The 21,290-nt window shown below is 34.6% G+C and overlaps 1 protein-coding gene across 10 annotated transcripts in view; it reads right to left on the bottom strand.

Moving 5' to 3' along the window:
- LOC144964206 (uncharacterized) overlaps positions 1-21,290 on the bottom strand; it is a 97,389-nt gene that overhangs the window by 39,031 nt on the left and 37,068 nt on the right. For 7 of the 10 annotated variants that reach the window (XM_078898200.1, XM_078898201.1, XM_078898202.1 and 4 more), the window contains 2 exons: positions 7,762-7,848; positions 6,848-7,012 (listed from right to left, as the gene is read on the bottom strand). In XM_078898200.1, coding sequence (XP_078754326.1) covers positions 6,848-7,012; positions 7,762-7,848 — 252 coding nt within the window. Of the gene's footprint in view, positions 1-6,847; positions 7,013-7,761; positions 7,849-16,631; positions 16,668-21,290 lie in introns of all 10 variants that reach the window. The other 3 variants (XM_078898205.1, XM_078898208.1, XM_078898199.1) reach the window with 1 other exon arrangement.

Raw genomic sequence — 21,290 nt, 5'->3', positions numbered from 1 at the left:
GAGAGAGAGAGAGAGAGAGAGAGAGAGAGAGAGAGACTGCTTGTATGTGCATTGTAGAGGGCGGGAGCTAAATAGAACAAAGTGTGTGTGTGTGTGTGTGTGTGTGTGTGTGTGTGTGCGTTTATGCGTGTGTTTGTATGTGTGAAAGATACACGAGGGAGACAAAGAGAGAGAGCGAGACTGGTAGATAAAGAAAGGGGGAAAAGGAGAGAGGGGGTGGAGCAAAGAATAGGTAGGGATAGTATAAGAAAGCCCTTCGGTTCAAAAGAAGTCAAAGTCAATCAATGGGAAACATATTGACCAATGAGATCGCAATTTAAAAAATGGGACTGGTCAAATCATTTGTTGCATTGTTTCCATTTTGAGTCAGATGACAGCTTGAAGAGGAGGGGGTGGGGCTTAATTTGTATTGACTTACATGAAATCATATAATTGAATCTTCTTGTTCGAGCTGCAACCTCGAGTTATTTAGGACCTGTCACTCGTTATCACAACCCCTTGTGGTCAATTGTCATCTATTAAGCTCTCCTCCCCTTTTCTTTGGGTTCACTCACATTGTTTATTGTCTTAAATGACCGCACCCTCCCTCCCATTCCCAATGAATACACGATAAAATGAACCCCTCTCTCTCTCTCTCTCTCTCTCTCTCTCTCTCTCTCTCTCTCTCTCTCTCTCTCTCTCTCTCTCTCTCTCTCTCTCTCCCCCTCTCTCTCTTTCTCTCTCTGCCTGTCTGTCTCTCTCAGGGACGGCTGGTAATAATGGGCAGGGTGGGCAAATACCAGCCTGTTGTTTCAAGTTATATGCTGTATTACCAGGTCTGAAATAATCAAATTTAAATTAGATAATTTCAAAAGTTAATACTTAAACTTTATACTTCGTACTGAAATCAATTTTTGTGTATTTTTGATAGATTGAGAATCACCATGCATCCCGTAATGCATAAACCAGGATACGCCTTTTTTATCACCCCCCCCCCCCCCCCCAACCACTCCACTCCGCCCACATCGTCATCTCATCGTCACGTCGCCTGACGGTGAACTAACTCCGATTTTTGCTGTCTGGCCTCTCCAGTACTAGGTCGGGCTAATTCAAATGAGCCCACCTTATTAACCAGTGAAAACTAAATAGAGATTTTGGCAAACGAACTTTTTCTTATTTATTGCCTTACTTGTGCTGGTACCATTGATGTAATGACTTTGGGAATGTTCCAGTATTGAATTTAATTTATTAATTTACTAATTTTATATCAATTTAGTATTAATTTGTGTTGTTTTTATATATTTGTTTATCCATTTAAACTTTTCTTTTTTTCTCGTTTTCTTTAGTGCTTCTCAAAACTCATTTATTTAAATTGTTTTCTTATTTGTTTTTTGTTGTTGTTGTTGTTGTTGTTGTTTTGGGGGGTTTTTTGTTTTGTTTTTTTAACAAATTAATTTGTTAGTTCTTTTTTTTTTAAATTCTTAAAGAAATTACCGCTGTATTTTTATTGCCAGACAAATAAAATTTTGCAAAACAATGTATATTCTATTGTATTCCGTCTAATAAAACAAAACACTTTTATTCAAAAGTCACGACTAAATAAATATATAAAATACAACCACCATATTGGTTTTCTCAACAATTGAATTAGTATACGAGAAATACTCTTCTGAGAAAGGAGAGAGTTGAATTCTAACTAAGTTATAGAGGAAATACGGAAGGGTGGGCAGATTCCGTACTTGCCCGTCCTGAAGCTAATATATACATAAGAAGATAGTTCGCGATGAAGAGGCGGGAAGCTCGGGGTTGGTTGGGTAAGGAGTAAAGATAACACGGTCGTTATTGTTATAGTCTAACGAATGCATGAGGAGAAATTGGTAACATTATTTTGTCTTAATTGTATTGTATGAAGTATTGGCGAAAGCCTAAGATTAAATAAACTTTGTTTTTGTTTGTCTTATTTTGACCATGGAACTGATACTGATACTTGTCATAGCAGACCTGCCTACTTGAAATAGGAAAATAAAAATCGTAGTTTTATCAAATTTTTAAAAACGAGAAAAAATGATTGGAAACGTAATAATGATGGTGATGGTGGTAGTGATAGTGGTAGCGGTGGTGGTAGTAGTAATGATGGTGGTGGTAGTAATGATGATGGTAATATTATTATTGTTATTATTATTATTATTATTATTATTATTATTATTATTATTATTATTATTATTATTATTATTATTATTATTTATTATTATTATTATTATTATTATTATTGTACGTATTGGTGGTATTACTATTGTTGTATTTTTTGTGTGGTTATTAATGGTATCAGTTTATTGTTTGGTTCCATTTACCATTTTTTTCCACTTTCCTGTATGTGGTCATCAAATTGTATGATTTATTGTCGAAAGCCTAAGATTGAATAAACTTTGTAATATCGTATGGTAACCATCATTGTCGACGACATCGTCGTTGTCATCATAATCATCATTATCATCATCATCATCATCATAATCATCATCTTCATTATTAACAGCAACAACAACAACAATATTAACAACAAGTACTACAATAGCAATAAAAACAATATCAACATCATCATAAAATTTCCGTCATCGTCTCCACAACTATAACCAACTATAACCAACAGCATCACCAAAACCACTACCATAATTACATCCTCCTCCACCACCAACACCACCGCTACCACTATTCCAACCACTACCACCACCGGCACAATCATTCTAATCATCAAGACAGCAGTGAAATGCAATTTGAGCTCTGAATGAAACTCGAGTCATATCGCTGTTGTTGCTTCTCGATTAAAACTTTAAGGTTACTACATACTACTGAAAACCAGTAATGTAACAGAAATATTTATCTCGCCGTTGAGGGATTAAAGCAAATCTTTAATTTTTCGAGTGAACGAAATGGACTTGTATTGTCAAGGTGTTGTCGCATTATGTCTCGTCGCTTTATTTTTTAGTTGTATTCTCTTTCGTGATTCATTTTTGATTACGTTTGGAATAATTAAAATCTACTGGTATTGTCATTTCATTGTAAATGTGATTATTTGTGGTTGAAATATTATTTTTTAAAGGTGAAAAAAAATAATAATTTAAAAAAATTAATAAAAAAATAAATAAATAAATAAATAACTTTAAAAAAAAATAAAAAGATAAATTAAAAAATAAATAAATAAATAAATTTTAAAAAAAAAACCAAAAAAAAAAAAACCAAAAAAAAAAAAAAAAAAAAAAAAATATATATATATATATATATATATATATATATATATATATATATATATATATATATAATATATATATATATAGAATCGTGTTTGATACAAATATGGTACGAAAAGTGCTCGACATGTAGTAATGGAGCGAATTATTATTTAAAATATTTACCACAATGTTTGGGGCAGTCTACATCAATGTTTCAGGCTTAATTTGCCAAATGGCAAATTAAGCCTGAAACATTGATGTAGACTGCCCCAAACATTGTGGTAAATATTTTAAATAATATATATATATATATATATATATATATATATATATATATATATATATATATATATATATATATATATATATATATATATATATATATATGACCGAATCATCTTTGCCCCACCACTGTAAATAGGCTAGAACCGCCACTGGTCTCTCTCTCTCTCTCTCTCTCTCTCTCTCTCTCTCTCTCTCTCTCTCTCTCTCTCTCTCTCTCTCTCTCTCTCTCTTATGTAAACAACTACGCGATAGAAAGTTACAGTGCTCTTAGTGCAAGGGAAGTAACCGTGGATGGCAAATGCGTGACGTCATTGGCATACTCTCAATATGATCTTGCATTTGTAATGGCCCGTTTATGTCGCTGTTGACAAAGTATAATATAGTCAATTTGGTTGCATATTGGTGCCACTGGTTTGATCGCGAAAGTTCATGAAGATAGGGGTTACAGTGTGAAAACCTAGTTTTTATAAAATTGCTTCCAAAGTTGACAGGGTTGTAATAAAGCAATATTCACCTCATTCAACTTACAAAGTATAGTTTATGTTCCACAAGTTGGGTAGTGTCAAAGAAAATAAGCCAAGCCTTTTTCAATTGTGAACTGCGTCGTTCAGAAGTAAATGTGGTCATTTTAATGACATATTGGACTTTCTGGGTAGGATTTATTCTTGATTGTAAAAAGCCTGTATCTGTCATGAAAAGAGAGGCCTGTATTTCAAGTATTCTTTCAACTGGACAGTTTGTGGTAATGTCTTGTAAAGATGATAAAGGTAGTTTTCAGAAACAGTGCCAAATATGGAGATAGAAAAACTAACAACGATATATTTAGAGACTTCAAACTGTGGTGACCTGATTTCGTAAGTAGTAGCTACTTATTAGGGTCAATGATGCGCAAACTTTCTTTGTTGTATTTATTCGCACAAGCTTTTGTTAGAAAGTAAGAGGAATCCCCTTTAATTTGATGTATAGAACAGTGTTTTTGTAGAAAACTAGGTCCTTCAGTGATGTCTAAAAATGGTCTTTTTAAACTCAATTCCCTTTTTAAAAAAATAAATCAAAATAAAATATTTAGGAGTAGAATTAATCAGAATATTGTTTGATTTAACGATTTTTATAGAACTCATTTTCCATAAAAATTGACCTCTTGACTAAAAATAGCATTATCAAATGTGTGTGTGTGAGGGTAAACTTTGTTTCCGAGTGACTGATTTTATTGGGCATGCACACATAGGTTGCAACATTCCTTTGAACTCTCAATAAAGAGGATGACTCAGTTAACAAGCTCAGTGAAGAACTGTTTCATGATTTCATGTAATAAAAAAACCCAGCAATATAAATGAACATCACCTCCTTTTTAAATAAAAACAGTAAACATGATAAGAAAATTTAAAAAATAATGCAAATTTAAAAAAAAAGCCAAATCAACAAACATTCACACACACGCACACATACACACATCCACATACACTGTATACCATTTAGGTACTGAGTCCACTATCAGATGGACAAATTGCTGGGAACAGAGCTGTTCGGATTTCAAAGATGTGTACTGAGATCTGAGCATGACTAAGTTTTAACAAATATTGGTCAAAAAATAGTCCAAGCCAGATTATTGGAAAGACTCGGTTCCCGACAAATCGTCCCAATTAAGCAGCAGCCATGAAATTGAGCAATTTTTCAGATTTACCATAGTCCATTCTGCATTTAATCACTTTGCATGTCAGTTATTGCAACAATGTTTGTCAGACGGTGACATTTCACATCTCAATGAAAAACAAACGACACCTTTACCTACCTCTAACAAAGAGAGATAAATCTAACTGCACAAAACAATTGACAAATACGCCACTTATAACGGTTCCATAAGCAAGCAACGGATTAAGAATGCATTGTCAACCCATTCAAATCATTGAACAAACAAACTATTTGGTGGTGCAGCCTTGAATAAACAAATCCATTAGTCATTACCCATCGTACCACTGGGCAGTTTTCCTGCTAACCTGGCACCGTGACCATGAACGTGACCAAGATCGATCCCGAATGCAGTCAAGATTTTTTCTGACCCCCTGTCCCCCCAGCAGTGATTGGGTAGTTGGGTCTGTTAGATCTGGTGGAAAGCACTTTGCGATAGACTAGTGTCCTATCCAAAGGAACCAAGCAATTGCTATAGTCTGTTTCACACTATAGAAACTGGGATAAACTCTGGCTCAATGAACCACTTTTATGAACGTGATGATGGAAGTCGATGACACTGACAAGAGATACAGGTAGATTCTATTGTCCACATCTCTGTGATGACTATGACGATCGGTTCAACCACATACCTAACTGGCTATTGTGATAGACATTAACAGGGGATCCGGGTAAATTCTATTTTTCACGTCCGGTTAGACTAATTTGGATTTTATGAGTCACTGTTTTAAATTATTGAAATGAAGACAACTAAAAAGCTCTTCGTCCATTGTCAAAATTCGTCCCCATTAATCGGTAGGCCATCCCAATTAAGTGGCTTGGAATTGGAAAGGGTGTGACTTTTTATAATTCCGTTCCCAAGGAATCATCCCAATAAAATGGCACCCCCAATACTGGCTTTGCCTGTACTTAGCAAAGTAAGCTCATTGATGAGCACAATCATATATTGATGCATATTTTTATCTAGAAAAAAAACTGTGAAATCATGCATAAAGTCCATTAGTTAAAGCCAAAGCAGGGCACATGACATTACTAGAATTCAAACGCTTTCTGGGGTACGGTAAAAGTAATCTTTCACACTTACATAAAACATTCCGTCTGACTATCCTTTTCGCAAAACAATTGTAGACCTCTTTCTCATGTCTTTTCAAACTCAAGCTTCTGCATTATTGATTTAAATACATTTTTGTGGTTCCATGAAGAAGGTTATGTAACAAATCTTAACTTTCAATATAAAACCGTTTTTTTTATCCGAAGAAGAAGAAGAAGAAGAAGAAGAAGAAGAAGAAGAAGAAGAAGAAGAAGAAGAAGAAGAAGAAGAAGAAGAAGAAGAAGAAGAAGAAGAGAGGAGGAGGAGGAGGAGGAGAGGAGGAGGAGGAGGAGGAGGAGGAGGAGGAGGAGGAGGAGGAGGAGGAGAGAGGAGGAGGAGGAGGAGGAGGAGGAGGAGGAGGAGAGAGGAGGAGAAAGGAAGAAGAAAAGAAGAAGAAGAAGAAGAAGAAGAAGAAGAAGAAGAAGAAGAAGAAGAAGAAGAAGAAGAAGAAGAAGAAGAAGAAGAAGAAGAAGAAGAAGAAGAAGATGAAGAAGAAGAAGAAGAAGAAAATATGATGATGATGATGATGGAGGAGAAGGAGGAGAAAGAGGAAGAGAGGAAGAAAAATAAGGCTTACCTCAACAGATTCAAATACATGACATAGAATTTTGGCTTGTCGTCTGCGTCTCCCTAAAATGTCATCAGGGGAGGTAATCAATCGTCGTCTTGCCATAATAACCAAGATGTCTCCAATATCCGCAATGTATGAGATGGTCCGCAAGGAATGGTCCATCATTATTTCCTGTTGATTACATTAGAATATAATAAACTTGAATATAAATCAAATTTAATATATGTAGTGCTTACTTACAATTTATTACTCTAAACTAAGCATTTGAATGCCGGTGACACTAAAAGAATGCAGTCTACATGTGATAACAAAAATTGAAAAGAACAAATCAATTTCTGCCATATTCTTTACATTTATGGTGTTACAAAAGGTCAACATTATAGTTTCAAAGAAACATGTTGAATAACGCTAAAGGAAGTTTTGTGTTTTGGTTTTTGTTTTTTTTTTAATTCAACGTTCATGTCATTCATGTCGATTTCATAAATGTGAAGCATCCAAATAAGTTTTTTTTAAAGGGTAGAAAAGAAAAGAACACAAAGTAATAAAATAAGATAAATATCAAAATTGAAAATGTTTTATCAATTAATTACAAAATTATTTAATCATGAAAAATGACTTTACATTCTAATATCCAAACACAAAACATAATGAAGTAGCAGGCATTATGGAGAAATTAGCAATGACCAGGACGGTGAATATGTCTGCAGTCTGCAAATGTGAGTAAGAATTGATCAAACCCACATGTCAAATAAAATTATTGATAATTGGGTAATAAAAAAAACAAAAAAAAAACATGCAAATTCTAAATTGTCTGTTTCACCACAGTCAATTTCCATATAGAATGCCAACTACAGCTATTTTTAATGATCAATAAAAGAAAAGGTATAATTCAGCATAAAGGACATATTATGTTACTTTACCTGCAGGTCAGTGTTGAGAACCATGATTTTCTCCGTGGATACAAACAAATCCACATCAGTGCTAGGCTGGTTTTCTCCATCCGGTGCCTTATAAAAAGTGGAAAACAAAGCGATTTAATATTAAAACCAGTGCATTATAATCTAAATTATCTAATTTATTAAAGCTTACCATTATATCCAGAGCAACACTAATTGGTTATGTTAGGAAAATAATGAAATAGATAATGGAGCCTATCTAGGGTTACAAATGCTGAACCACATATAAGCCAAAAGTAACTAGTTCAAAAAGACAACAGAAAATCCCAACCTAATTTATCTGTCTAACTCGTTTACTAAAAGTCTTTCTCAGACTCGACCCAGAAATGACTGCGAAAAGAAATACAGTAGTTAAAGAATACTAAAAAGTAGCAGACAAAGAACAGACAATTGATTTACATCTGAAACATGTACCATACACTTGAATAGAAACAAATAAGGAATTGGACAAAGCAAAACATTTAGTTGAGCCATTTATTAGAGCCAAAGAATTTTTTTAAAGTCACTGAAATTGATATCAATGGCCTGCTAATCCCAAAAGCCATATAAATAGCCTGTTTGTATACTTCAATTATGACCATATAAACACACAGGACTAACATTTACTTCAACAAAGGTGCCACTTGCAAATTTTTAAAAAGGAGAAACTTTTCTCCTGAAAATTCACAACTGCAAGATTACATATACAACAACTTCGCAATCCATTCCATTTTCTATTACTTCCTAATATTACCAGACATACAAGTCGGTTAAAAAAAAAAAGACTACTTTTCACAGCACCTTTTGGAAATTAACATATTACATTAATCTTTCTTTTCCTTACCAATAACCAGAAGATCGATTATATACATATATTATATATTATATATATATATATATATATATATTATACTAAATTATTTTTAAGTAAATGTCAAATCTCAACCATTATTAATGTGACACAACAGCAAGCTTAGATCAAGTTGTTTTTTGTTTTTTTCTCTCATATCAATTACCTCCCTTGCAAGTCTGAGTTTATATAAATCAAACCTTTTATTTGAATGCCGCATAGAAATTAATAATTAATAAATATTTTGAACAGACCATTATTAATAAATTACAAAGGCACCAATATGATCTTCAAAAGTTTGAAGCATTAAGTATGCTCGCATTCAAAATCTTCACTCCAATCCTAAAAATCATCTGAAATTCAATAGTGATGAAAAGTGACCTAATATAAATAGCATTCTTGAACCTCCTCAAGAGAGAGGACTATAAGGACACGACACCAAAGTTGACCCACAAGAAAAAAAATCATTACAACTGGCAAGTATCATCAGTAATCGCCTAGTAGTGGTAACTAGCCTTAAACATGTTATAGCTCAATTGAGTAAAACTGGGTGTTGCAATGCTTTGCACTATGTTTGCAGGTTATAATAAACAATTTGCAAACAACAGTTTCTTTTTATTACATTATTTTAAATAGTTTTCAACAATGGGATATTTTTGCTGGGTGTTGTGTAAATTTTGATATGTAAAATGTGAATAGGATATCCAAATAAAGTTCATGTCTCCAAAAACGTAGAATTGTATGGTCTAATTCCAGGACATATATTTGTAATATAATATTAGTTTTAGCAAATGAAGGGAGGTGGTTATTTTCTACAACATTTCTTAGTGAGCAATCTTGCAGAGCATTTCAAATTTTTACACACCCATCCATCCACTCACACATATATACCCATACACATACACACACACACCCACATATCTCAGTTCCATATGAATGACTACCTATTGCTTTATGGTATAATGCAGAAAAGTGAGTGGAGCAGGCACTTATGTTGGTAACAACAAGATATGAAGTGAATAGAAAAGTGCCAGAAGACAATAGAGAATAAAAATTTTTCGCGGCGGTGGTGGGGTTTGAACCTGCGACCTTATTGGTACGACAACTCCGCCTGGCAGGTGAGAGCGTGGCTCTACCGTGTGAGCTATCCACGAACACAAAAATATTCGTTTCAAACTCAAAGTCATTACTAGATCCCTCTCTCACCCACTTCTTGAGACCGCCGATTCGTTCACCACCATCGCGAATAATTTTGACCAGCAGTTAAGCTTAATAGCCAATATTCTCAACACAAACATATAACATAGAAACGATTGAGACATTGAGTATGCTCCGGTGTATGGGGTGAATTTTTTAATTCAGAAAAGTGAGTGGAGCAGGCACTTATGTTGGTAACAACAAGATATGAAGTGAATAGAAAAGTGCCAGAAGACAATAGAGAATAAAAAATTTTCGCGGCGGTGGTGGGGTTTGAACCTAAAAATTTTTATTCTCTATTGTCTTCTGGCACTTTTCTATTCACTTCATATCAAAGAGCATTTGGGTGGTAGTGATGATTTGAAACATGACACGACCACAAACCCATTTCTTCAAGTAAAAAATTTCTTTGTTATCAAATGGCAATTTCTACTACATTTGGATCCAGATATCACTTGATTGCTATAAATAAAATTAAAAAATAGTTTTAAAAATTTCCTTTATTTGTCTCCATGGCAAAATTTGTCTTTAGGGTATAGATCAAATGAGGAGACTGAAACTTCCCAGTGCTGCCCTACTTGTAACCAAGGGAAAGTGACACGCTCAAAACTAGACAGCACACAGGTGGGACAAAAACCTGATACCCTCAGGGTACAAAGCAAAGACCATTCCACTGTGCCATGCTGTTTACTAAATACAAATAAATAAACTTAGAGGATGGTGACAATACAAAATAACTAGAATAAGCGAATGAATAGAATAGATTCAATATTGACTGAACAACATTCTCAGTTTGCCCACCCTATTTCATTGACAGATTTCCTATAAATTAATGAAGAGTTTCATTTGTATCATGAAAAGATTTTTTTGTTTTTTGTTTTTTTTTGTTTGTTTGTTTTTGTTTTTTTTTGTATCATGAAAAGATAAAGCTTTAATATTTGGTCTCATTGAGATTTTTTTAATGAACCCTTATAGAGGTCAGATGCCATATTGAGAAATAAGATGTAATTGAAAGAAAGTGAAGTGTCGAACTTGTATTATTAGGAGGAAAAAAACATTTTTTTTTGTAAAAGTCTGATCTCAACGATAAGAAACAAATCATCTCAGAGATGATATGGTGGAAATAGTTCATAAGAGGCAAAGTCAACACTTATGAAATTCCAACCATTTGCATGAGACAAGAGAAAAACAATTTTAAAAAGAACTACACAAAATTATAAAAACATTCCACGAAAGAAAAATGAGAGCAGAGAAGAAGAAAAATATTTAATTACTTTTTTTAAAAATTAATAAATAAATAAAATTTTAAAAATAAAAAATAATAATAATAATGACAAAAAGTTATTTTTTAAATAATTATTCAGATATCTGATTTCAACAGGAATCATCCATATTGTCCAAAGTGAGCAAATTGGGGGTTAATTATCTTGCCCAAGGGGGAAAAAACTGAAAACTGAAAATGCTGAATCGGGGCTCAAACCTGATCACAGTGCAATGCTTTAACCACTCGACCAATTCACCCCCCCCCCCCCCCCCCCCCCCCAATAATAATAATAATAATAATAATAATAATAATAATAATAATAATAATAATAATAATAATAATAATAATAATAAGTGACAGTGGTGGTGGTGTAAATGAATGTGGCAACAATAGTAGCAGCAGCAATAGAAATAATAATATCCAATTAAAAGGCAAAACAAAATCATCCATATAAGTTATGTTTTTTTTCAAATAGAGTGTATTTCTTTGACATCACAAATGAAAATGAGGACACATACTCAATTCACATGCTCTTTGAACAATTACAGTCACTAAAAAAGAAATTATAAAGGATTTTTCAAAATTAATAAATTTAAAAGAAGAGGGAGATAAAGAGAGAGAAAAGAAAATACTTTACATGATTATGATATATTAACTAGAAAATGCATCACTAATAATATATCAATATTTACATTAACAATGAACAATAGCTACAAGCACAACAATATTTAAAACATCCAATAATGAAAACGGTTAAACCTTAAAACAGCTACACCAATTTTAAAAATGTTAAAAACAATGGACAACAATTTGAAATGTCATTTATTTTCTCTTACTCACAGTTAACAAACCTTTGACAACCTGAGAGCACCAAACTCCACATCACTGCTATTATATCAAAATAAAAATGCTTTCCATTTGCCTTTGACATCTTCCAGAGAAACCAAATTAAAATTTGCCCCACAGGAATTTCAGACACCACTCTGAGAAATTTCAAGGCCAAAACAGGAATTTCCACATACAACATCGTATTTATTTATGATTATATATTAATATTGGTAGTGACATGAAACGAAAAAGGAGGACAATTTTAAACATTTGTCTTTAAGCCCCATTATAAGAAGCATTAACCCCCATTTTTACAACAACAGAGATGATAACTATCATTGATAGTCACACTGCCCAGATCTTTTCACCGATTGCTTATGGAAAGATTCGCTAAAATAAAATGTGAATGACAATTTCATAAAAATTAGCGGAAAAGCGGGATATCGCGAAAATTGCAGAAGTGGCTGAAAAGAAGGAAATTCCTCTTATGTTTCCAAAATTGCGGATTTCCAGAGATCTGTGGAAAACTATCTACACCGATATATGCAAAGTCAAATACCATCTGAAATTCCCCAAACTGAATGCAGTCCACTCCGGATAATCACAACACCTTAGGATCAGCAAACATGTTGTAATTAGGCGAAATTGCAATTAACCGAAGTTGATTTTCCTGTCACTATTGCAACAATTTACACATATATAATAAACTCATACCAGTTGTTGTTGTCTTAGTCCACCAGATTGAGCAATTTGATTGAAACAAGAACCATCCCTGTGGCACCCCTGTATAGATTTTGACAAACAAAAGCAGCTGTGCTGCAAGCCAACATCTTATTCAGATTGGATTAACTTTCACTCTTTTGTTCTGAATATTTGTAAGAGTCAAAGAGATTAGCCACGATGAGAGACAATAAGCTTTCACCAAACCCATCGGTCACAATGCACAATTGTCAATTCTAAAAGAAAGGATATTGCTCAGTCTCTCTTTACAACTGTGATAGTCTAGACTATGCCCAGTCCCCTCACCTCCAACCAATGGTCACAGATGACCTTACAAACCTATATTGCAAAGCCTCGCCTTCTTTTGTCTTGAATAGAGTGGTACCACACTAAGGTAGCATTAAACCCCGCCCACTCTCGATTCTTCAACCTGTCATGATTTCACCCATGATGATATTTAATCATGAGATTTTGTTTGATCTCTTGAATTTGTCATTTTTTGAGGCTGAAAATTTGTTGCGATTAACCGAGTTTGTTGCAATTAACCAGTGACTTTTATATAGAATTAATTCCATTTCTTGGGAAATATTGGGATTAACCGAGTTGCGATTATCTGGAGTGGACTGTAGTGCCATATGAAATGTCAAAGAAGTGGTGATAGTAATGATCATGATGTGGAGGTAGTGGTTGTAGCAGTTGTGGTAATAGTGATGATGATAATGATGTGGTGGTGGTGGTGGTTGTTGCAGTAGTGGTGGTAGTAGTACTGATGATGATGTGCTAATGGTGGGAGTGGTAGTGATGATGATGATGATGATATGGTGGTTGTTGAAGTAGTGGTGGTGGCAGTGATGAGGATGTGGAGGTAGTTGTAGTCTGGATGGTAGTGATGCTGATGAGGTAGTGGCTGTAATAGTAGAGTTAGTGGTGACGATGTGATGATTGTAGCAGTAATGGTCGTAATAAAGATGATGTGGTTGTAAGGTAGTAATGGTGGTAGTGACGATTGTTTTGTTTGTTTTAAGGGTTTTACAGCGCTTGCAACACATTAAGGTCATATAAGCGCCAGTAAAAAGGAAGAAAATGGGATAGTAAAAGTTCTAGAATTACAATTAAAGCACAAAAGAAAAGGTGAGACAAAGGGGAATTGGTTCAAATAGGAAACAGATGTAGATTCCAAGAGCATACTATCAAAGTACTGAGTTTGAGATCACCTAAAAGTCTCATCCAGACACAAGCACAGGCCCGAACTAAGAGGAACACACTCAAATGCTTACAAATTATATAATATAATATGTAAACTAAGCATAATACAATGCATAACAGAGATGATTTACAAGGAAAGAAATATCATCTCCCAAAACAATAACTATGCACTTGACTGTTTCCCTCCCAGCCAAGACCCTGACCAGGGCCAGGAAAGAAACCATATAATCTCATTCCAAGACAAAGACAGAAAGCATGTTGGAAAATAGATATGTGGGGATAGAAGACACAGTATGTACCTCCCTGCCCGCTATGGGAGGTCAGGATCCCCACCCAGGTAGTGACGATGATGTGGTTGTAGATAGTAATAGTGGTAGTGATGATGATGTGATTGATGTGGTAGTAGTGGTGGTGGTTGTAATGATGACCTGGTGGTGGTTGTATAGTAGTCGTTGTAGTGATGATGGTATGGTGTTGGTGGTTGTAATAGGGGTGGTAGTAGTCGTAGTAGTAATAATGTTGTGGTAGCTGCTGTAGTAAATAAGTAGTTGTAAAGATGTGTTGATGTTGATTGCAGTAGAGATGATAGTGATGATGATGTGGTGGTGGTGGTAGTAGTAGTGGTAGTGATGCTGAGTGGTGGTGGTGGTGGTTGTAGAAAGTGCTAAAGTTGATGACGATGTGGTTGTTGTAGTAGAGGTGGTAGTGATGATGATGATGTTGATGTTGTGGTGGTGGTAGTTATAGTAAGTGTTGTATTGATGAAATTGTGGCGTTGATTGTTGTTGTAATAAAGGTGAAGATGATGTGGTGGTGGTTGTGTAATTTTTCTCGTTGTGATGATGATGAGATGGTGATGATTGTAGTAATGATGCTAGAGGTAATGATGCCGATGCGGTAGTGGTGGTTGCAGTAATAGTGATAGTGATGATGGATGGTGGGTGTAGTGATGATCTAGAGGTAGTTGTAGCAGTGGTGATAGTGATGATGATATGGTAGTGGTGGTTGTAGTAGAAAGTTGTGATATTGATGGTGTGGTGCTGGTGGCTGTAGTAGTAGAAGTGGTATTGATGATGGATTTGGTGGTAGTGGCTGTAGTGATGATGAGGGTGAATTGGTGGTGGTGGTGGTGATGATGATGATGATGATGATGATGTGGTGGTGTGTTTGTTTGAATTTAAGGGTTTTACAGCGCTGGCGACAATTTTGGGTCATTTCAATACAATAAAAAGGAAGAAAATGGGATTGTCGAAAAATTCTGGATTTGCACACGAGAAAAAGTAAGACAAAGGGGAATGTTCAAACAGGGAACAGATATAGATTCCAAGATCACACTATCAGTGTACTTAGTTAAAAGTGTCATCCAGACAAAAGCACAAGATCCTACCAAGAGGAATACACTCAAATGCTTATAAAACATTATATATTCAAAACAAATATATATATAAGTACATAACAGAGAGATAATATACAAGGAAAAAAATACCATCTCTTTAAACTATAATTATTCATTTGACTTTTTCCCTCCCAGCCTAGGACTACGGCTAGGGCCATGACAAAACAAGTAATCTCATTCCAAGACCTGGACAGAGAGCATATTGGAAAACAGATATAGGGGGATAAAGGACACATAAAAAACAAATGATGGAAACTCAGAACAAGACGTAAAACAGAAAAAGCAAGGCAAATCAAGCATTTGAAATGTTGAAGGAAATTTGGAGATCCAAAAAACTGCAGACCAAATACAAATTGAAACTAATCAAGAGTAATGTTTTTTTCCGTTCTCTTGTATGGTAGCGAATGTTGGAATATAACAACCAAATAAACAGATAAATTGGAATCATTTCAAAATAGATGACCTTTTAGGAATATTTTGACCTTAGAAAATTAGAAATAAAACTCTTAATCTGCAGTGGTGAGGGTGAGGTCAGGAGTGTGGTCCCTCTAGGCAAGGTTGCTCTTAAATGTGCGCTTTGCAGTAGAATAATACATTGCGTGTAGATTAGTACTGTCTATCCAGTAACATAGTTGTATATCCTCCTAACTGCAGTCTTGGTAGCTCCACTCATGGTGGTGGTTATTGAAGTCTCCCAGACAGATGGCATGATGGCTGACCATAGTCCATTTCACCCCGATGGTTTGTAATTGTTGTGCATATATAACACATGTCCCCAAGTAGATTCTTTGCAACCTGATGTTACTGGTTCCGTTTTCAATCACTCTTCCTCTCATAGGCTCCTTGGCGTAAATGCTTACACTTTCTGAAAGCCTAGAGTCTTCCAATTGATCACCATATCGCCTGGGATCTGGAATCTGGAAGATTGCACTTGAATAGAGATGAATCTCCAGCTTTTTGTTTTGTTTTTTTTAATCTTATGGAATTTACTCCAAAACATAAAATTGATTACCAACCCTACATATGAGGTCTAAAAGAAACACTCTAAACATTAATGTGAAAAATATACGATATAACAAAAATACTCAAAATGTGAAAACTCTAATTTTACTTTTAAATGTCTACTAAAATAACTTAGAGCCAAACAATGTTTTCAAATTCAAACAATGTTATAAAATCTGTTTTATCTCCAAGGGGCACCCCTCGACTTAAATAACTTGTAATGACAAAAACGTACATGATCTTTCAGTGTCACAAAGCACAACAAATGATCAGATATATAGAAATATGCATACACAACATAATAAAAACTGAAAAAAAAACACCAAATGGGATTTAAAAAGAAAAAGAAAACAAAAAACACATAAAGAGTAATGCAGAGACATGTGTAATACCTGAAAGTGTTCACCAAAGTGTAGAACCCCGAGAGTCTGAAGAAATCACAAAGAACTCCATGAGACATATAGTAGACCCGTCTAAAATTACTTGATCATTTTTTATGTGAGGGTTTAAGAAACTGATTCACAGTCCAAAATATGTATTATTATTATTATCATATTTCCATGATCTGTTTCTAAAAACATTTCAACACCTAAACAGACATTCTAGAGGACCTTAAAAACATTGCATCCAATTTAAAAATATGAAAATGCACATTACAAGGAATCTTTCACTGCTTGTCACCATAATGTAACTGGTTAATGGATATTTTCCCTTTCACATCATTCAAAAAAATTATGAAAATTCTTCCAATACAAGTAAACCTTTTCCAAACTTGATTAACAATATTCTTTACTCCACAATGCAGTCAAAATAAATCTTTTTAAATTGCTCTTCCAAAACCATTCCATCCTCTACTTACAGTAAAAAAGGTATATTTTAAAGTTATCAGATAGACCTAAACCTACTCAGTAAATTTTTAGTTAAATTATACCAGAGGAGGAGGAGAGGCAGAGAGGAAAAGAAAAAGGAAGAGGAAGTGGGGAGGAGGAGTAAGTAATCGTGGTTTCCCTACTTGGTAACTGGGCAACAAAAAAACAAAGAACAATGAAACTTAACAAATTATTCCCTCATTCCTTATTTTATCCTCTAATGAACGTAAGAGCTGCCATTATCAATGTACTTTTGATTTCTCCCCAACTAGCCATAGGAAGCTTTGTCCGACTGTCTGATAGCTTCATAAAAAATGTCCACTTCAGCCGTGGAGGAGACCATTAATTTTTTGGGAAAAGCCAAAGGTCACAAAGAGCTAGATCAGGAAAATAGAATGAAAGCTCTAGTATTTCTTTTCCATATAGTTTAAGCTGATCAGTAACCATCCTTGCAGTAGAGCACCATTGATTTGTTATGATAGAGGAATACTCCCAATTTTCATATGCCTAGGCTGTTTCTCTTACAGACAACTGGTCTCAAAATTTGTAATTTTCAGCATCAATTGTGTTCTATCTGCAAAATGATACCAAATGTGTCCAATAAAGAAATGTGATTGGCCTTTAGAGATGCCTGCTTGTGATATGTGCATACTCTTAGCAAGGGTCAACATTGTTTCACCAATCATCAGAGCAGAGCGTCTTTTTGTTTAAGAATCCCATGAATAAACCCAGGTTGCATCACCTTTGATAGCTTGAGCTTTTTTCTCTTCTCTTTTTTCTAGCTCAATGAAGAAATCTGTTGTGCTCCATTTCAATTGTTTGAGAATTGCAACGAGAATCTGACTCTCTAACTTTATTTTTCATCTGGTATAAAAAAACAAAACTGGGAACCAATTTTGAGAAGATCTTGTAATCAACTTTTTCTGTTTAAAAAAAAAAACAATCAAATGAAGACTTTAAAGTCTTTAAGTCATAAAACTTTGGAACAAATCGTTGGACGATTTCCCCTTTTCTTTACCTAAGATAGGTTCACAGAGATCCTTATTCGATCTTCACATGCTGAAATAGGCCACTCGTCTTGTTCTCATTATTCAATTCAACTCTTCCTTCTGAACGGTTCTAAAATCTAAATCACTTTCTAGCATGTTCTCCATGAGTAGTCAGCAGATCTGGTTGACTTGCCAAGAAAAACTGATTATTTATCCAATAGCCAAAATGTCATTCTTTAATAAAAATGCCACCAATTTCTGTGGTTTCTCCAACTGCCACCAAGAAAGGATGCTGATTCTAGAAATTGTTTAGAAAAGCAGTCTATAAGACTGCTAAGTTTCAATATTCTTTTAGGATCTGTTTTGATATTATGAAGAATGGAAAGTTTTAAGACACCTCAAAAGAAAAGAAAAAGAAAAAGAAAAAAAAAAAGAAAGAAAAAGGAAACTATATCAAACAAGGAACAGAGATAGATCAAAGAGTATTCAATCTCTGTATTTAGTCTAAAACTAACAGTCCAACCCAGACACAATGATAGGATCCAACCAAGGGTGCCACAATAATAAATATTATAGTTATAAAAAAGACGTATTATGGGTGGAGGAGATACTTCTATTAAAAAAGGAAACACATTTTGACTCTTTCCCTCTCAGTGAAGGAACCCAATAAGGGCCCATGCAAAACCAAAACCATTTTGGACCAAGGACAAAATTCAACCTGGAAGGAAGCTAAAGATGTAGGGAAACTGAAGAGAAATGAGACGCCCACTTAACACCACGGTGATTACTGATTACCAGTGTGGATGAAAATTGTGTGCATGACATTTGTATATTAATGTTTAAAACAAAATGTTGCTGAATTCAACTCCATTGGGAAATAAGTCGTAAATTAGAAATATAAATTACTTTTGGATGCATTACTTTTACAATTGCAATACTTAAAAAAAAATATTAGTGTCATGGTATATTTGGGGAAAACAAGAGGTGATGATTTTATTGTTATAACTGCAGGAATAGGAAGGGCTCGGGCTTAAATGACTTGCCTCTTATGCTAGTTATTGATACAAGACGCTGTTTCATTGACAGTATCTTTAAACTGGGAAATGGGAGAGAAACAACGCTTTCACCGGTATCCAGAGGTGTGTTTTTATCTGTAATTTTAGTATCTCTCAGAGAGCAAACAGTAACCAAATTAAAATTGTGATTGGTTTTCAAATAACATACTTCAGTTGTGGTGTATTCAATACAATAATTCATTTACATTACATTTATTAGAAAACAGTAAATGGAAAAATTCAATTTTTTGAGCTTTGTTCATGTTTGAATGTTCCCACCGTGCTCATTGTTTGAGGCATCGGGAGCAGATTGCTCAATGATTCTGATTTTCAATAAATTCTAAAGTTTAGATTTGTTAGACTTGTTATCCTGCAAACAACCAAAAACATGTGTTGTCAATTCCCCAAAAATCTTGAATCTTGAAAACATTTCACATTGAGTGATATTACGAAGACAGTAATAACTTTTAAAGATTTTCAATAAAAAATACATGAGAGTCTTGAAATCCACAATTATCATGAACACCATAAAGAAAATCTGTCTTTTCTCTGGAATGGGTTAATAATTTCAAGAGAGAAAAAAAAGACTGTATCAACCTAAAATAGAAAAATCTCATTATTTTAAAGTGTTCCTATAGTGAGAAAAGCATTCATATTTTCATCAATTTTCCAATTGCTTATAACTCCTATCCTGGGGGAAAATCCGAATTTGGCCAAGTTTGGAACCTAACAACACAAGCATACATACACATTCCCTTCAGACAACAATATGAATGATGACAAACTAACATAAGATGCTCTTCGCACATACATGCAAAAGGTTCAACAGACTTTTCAAGCGACTGAGGTCAAGCTATAACTTTGTACCCATGTGCCATGATTGGTCAATCAAAAATTACAAAAGTCACACTTCCTTAATAATGAAGGGAATTCATTTCGCGTGATTCGTGTATACAAATTTGACACAAACTATGGATTTTGTTTTGCGCATTCATTGTTTCATCCTGAATAATCTTTCAAAGAGCCAGAGTCAATAGAGCCAGAGTTTATCTCAGTGTCTAAAGCAATTGCTTGCTGCACTTTGGAGAATCCAAAGATACTGCCTGAAGCTTTAATCCAAACAATAAGAATAATTAGATATGTTAAGTTTCAATAGTTCACAGATAATTTAAGTTTTAATAATTAACCAAAGACAAACAATTGAAAATTCAGACTTCCAATTTTCAAAACAAATGATTCAACATGTAAGAAAACGAATAAGATTTGTTTTTTGTTTTTTTTTTACATGTAAAATCAGTTGTTTTGATAAAAGGGAAACCAAACACATCAACAACTCTTGGTTTTGTTTTTTTTTAAATTTAAGCTTAAAAATTCTACATACTCGTTTACACTCTGGATAGGGCCCTAATCTATCCCAACGTAATTTCCACTAGATCTGACAATGCTGGTCAAAGAAATAATCTCGACTGAGCCCAGGATCAATATAGGTCCCTTTCTGGTGCTCTACCACTGAGTTATCCCCATATGATTCTTCTTCTTTCCCCTCATGTTGTCTTTATGGTCAATAAGATGCAGGAATGCTGTGGTCTTCCCAAGCTCATGCTGAGACCCATAAAACTACAACTTTATGTAGTCTTCTCAGGCCAAATGGCCGCCCTTTGCTCCTTGTGCTTTGTAGAGTTCTGAAAAAAATGTGTGGCATCCTGCTTCCCCTCTCCAAATTCAAGCCTCTTTGATTCCCAGTTTCTGACACAGAAGTCACGTTAGGCATTTCATGATGAAGTGGTTCCGAGGTTATCACCCATGGGTAATCCACCCGTACCCCCGTCACTACTGTGAGCTCTGGCCAGCAGCAGGCTAAACTTCACTCATGGCTGAACAACCGGCGATGTAACTGGAAAGGGAGGAGAGCCTGGCCCCCATAACATGCAACATATAGGCCCACCGTCATGTGGAAAATGCCCTTGTGCATGCACCAGCATCCCAGCTATGAGTAAATAGTAAATCTGGAGTAGATTTAACTTGCCAACCTTGGGAGGCAGTCAATCTAGGAGAGAGACAACTCAAACTCGGACAGATAGAGCTCATTAATATTGGAATACAATCATCTAAGGGATTGAAACCCTGAAAGAAAAGAC

The sequence above is a fragment of the Berghia stephanieae genome, chromosome 2, assembly GCF_034508935.2.
Source record: "Berghia stephanieae isolate SIO BIC M18660-M18661 chromosome 2, UCSD_Bste_1.3, whole genome shotgun sequence".
Lineage (NCBI taxonomy): Eukaryota > Metazoa > Mollusca > Gastropoda > Nudibranchia > Aeolidiidae > Berghia > Berghia stephanieae.
This window is presented reverse-complemented; position numbering and strand designations above follow the sequence as displayed.